The 2,502-nt window shown below is 39.2% G+C and overlaps 1 protein-coding gene across 1 annotated transcript in view; it reads right to left on the reverse strand.

Annotated features, from left to right (window-relative positions):
- rbm46 (RNA binding motif protein 46) overlaps positions 1–2,502 on the reverse strand; it is a gene marked incomplete at its 5' end in the record, with an annotated part of 11,907 nt that extends 9,405 nt beyond the window's left edge. Inside the window, 1 exon segment of the mRNA XM_035675141.1 lies at positions 2,271–2,502. Coding sequence (XP_035531034.1) covers positions 2,271–2,502 — 232 coding nt within the window.

The raw sequence follows: 2,502 nt of genomic DNA on the forward strand, positions 1-2,502 counted from the left end.
ATTTATTTTTACATTATTATGTATTGAATTAGTTAAATGAAGTTCAGCATTTTGCAAAACATTAGTGAGCTAATTTAAGATGACGCGTTCATCCTTTAACCTACCTCTGGTTCTGTTTTCGACATAGGAAGAATCAATTAGTCAAATTAGTGACAAAACATTAATCAGCGACAATATAAGTTGTATGTTAATCAGTATCATCAATCAAGTTATATTTCAGGGGAAAAAAGACAAAAATTTACCGGTTCCAGCTTCTCAAATGTCAATATTTGCTGGTTTTCTTTTTTCAAAACAGTAAATGTAATAATTTGGACAAACAGTTTGAAGCAGAGCGACACGGATATACCTGCAGTAAGCTCATAATGTTGATATATTAATACCTGTGTGTCAACAGGTAGCAAAAAGTGTAAATACGAACTGTGTTTCATGTGATTTAGAAATGTATCCACCAGAAATCGATTTTTACACTTGAATATTCTGCTTAGTTTGTCTCTTGGTTGGAATTTAAAACAGTTAAAAGAGAAAATCTTCATGGATTTTTGGAATCGCTGCATTTTCTCCCCTTTTCTGACATTTTATAGGCTGAATGATTCATTTAATGATCAAGATAACAGCTCAGATACTGTTAATCACGGTCATTATTGAGCTTTATGTGTAACTGAACATCAGGCAGCCTTAAAGTCCTTCAGCTGCTGGACAGAAATAGCTTCTCTCTTTAAATCATTTCTCCCTCCATTTATCTGTCTCTGTAAATCTTTTTCCTCTTTCATGCCATCAATCTTTCTGCATTCAGTCTTTTCTGCCGTTGGTTCCTTTTCTCCACCCTCTCCTGCCTCTGTCCAGCTCTCCCCATCTGAATCTCTTTCTCGACTATGTATTGAGCTCCCAAAGTGAATCTTTAATTCCTCTTCCCATGAGTCTCTCTCTCTCTCTCTCGTTTCCCTCCACAAATATACCCATATACTTCTCCCTCCATCACTCTTTTGTAGTAGGACATCTCTCCTCTCATAAATATTTTACAGTCCATTTGTAGGAGAGTTAACTGTAAAACTTTTCTCATTTTCAGAAAATGTCTGCAGGCGTCAGGAAACCGGAGTTTTGCTTCATCACCAGATTATTATCGCAGCTGCGTCAATATACGAGTAAGACTTGATGAATGCGGTTCGTAATGGATCAGGTCAAAGTCAAAATCTGCTCTAGATGGAAACTGAAAACTCGTTGTATTGAATAAAACAGAGAAAGTGATATCGATTGTTTGGATAGTTCGGCTCTAAAGAAACGTTCCTGTTACAGCTGTGAACATTATTTTGGGCAGTTTTGGGAGAAACCTTGCAGAGGCAGAAAAATGTCTGGGCTCGTAGAGAAACCCCTCGGCACAAGTAGAACTGGACGATATAAGTTACTGTGATATGAGATTGGAGATGTTTATCTTGGTATTCTAAGAGAAATAAAGGTTTTATGAATGAGAGCCCGTATTGATCGAAACCCTTTGTGATATTTGATCATGAAGAAGTGAGGAGAAGAAAAACAGAGCAGAAAGAATTGATGTTACTGTATAAAAAGTATAATCATTGAGCGGCTTCAGGCTGCACAGTCCTATCTAATGGAAATGATCCTTCTGCTCCATGTGAAGATGATGATGATTAATGATTCATATCCACCCATCTTTCAGAAGCTGCTGCACATGAGCGTTTTAAACTGGCTGGAAAGTGCTCTCTCTTTTCATACCGTGGAAAAGTTTCCCCAAAGTCAAAATGAATTTATCTTCACGTGGAATCTTTTGTGAGCTGAATGTAGATCGAACAGTCGATGTTACTGCGCAGGTACAAAGATATTTAATATCATTTACAGTAAGGACTCTTAACTAGAACTGCAACTGATTACTTTCATTAATTATGTGTTATTGTTTGTGTTTTTAATTATGTAATTAGTTAGATATTAAACCAGATGTTGCACCGGCCTCTCAACAGAAAACGTTCCACAGCCCGTTTCTGCAAACGTTTCACAATAAAAGCTATTTTTAACAACTCATTTTATTCTAACTTTGGTCATTCTTCTTACAACAATGAAAACACGGATTGCCAGATTAAGTTCACACACCGAACCAGAAACCGACCCGACCCTAATTTATGTAGAAACAACCTTCTTACAATCACTTACCGTCTGTACAATGTGGAGCGCTGCATTGTGGGATTGTTAAACTGATAAAAGAGCTGATGTACAATAATGCTGATCATCCTAATAAATGACGATCAATCAGCAATCCTCACCTCCGCTGTAGAAGGGGCTCCCCAGGCGTGTGGACAGTGTTCTCAGTGGAGAGCATCCGTCCACAGCTCCTCCCATTACGCCTCCGTCGTTCCTGTGCAGCAGAAACGTCCCGTTGGCTCCTCCTGCTGCGTTGTTTCCCAGGTATCCCCTGTTGTTGTACCTCCTCCCGGCTACGCTCCCGTCTTTGATCCCAGCCGGTTTGGCCAGCGTCACCTCCACGCTGACGCCGTC

The sequence above is a fragment of the Morone saxatilis genome, unplaced genomic scaffold (genome assembly GCF_004916995.1).
Source record: "Morone saxatilis isolate NCDOM2014 unplaced genomic scaffold, NCSU_SB_2.0 Contig4, whole genome shotgun sequence".
Taxonomy (NCBI): Eukaryota; Metazoa; Chordata; class Actinopteri; family Moronidae; genus Morone; species Morone saxatilis.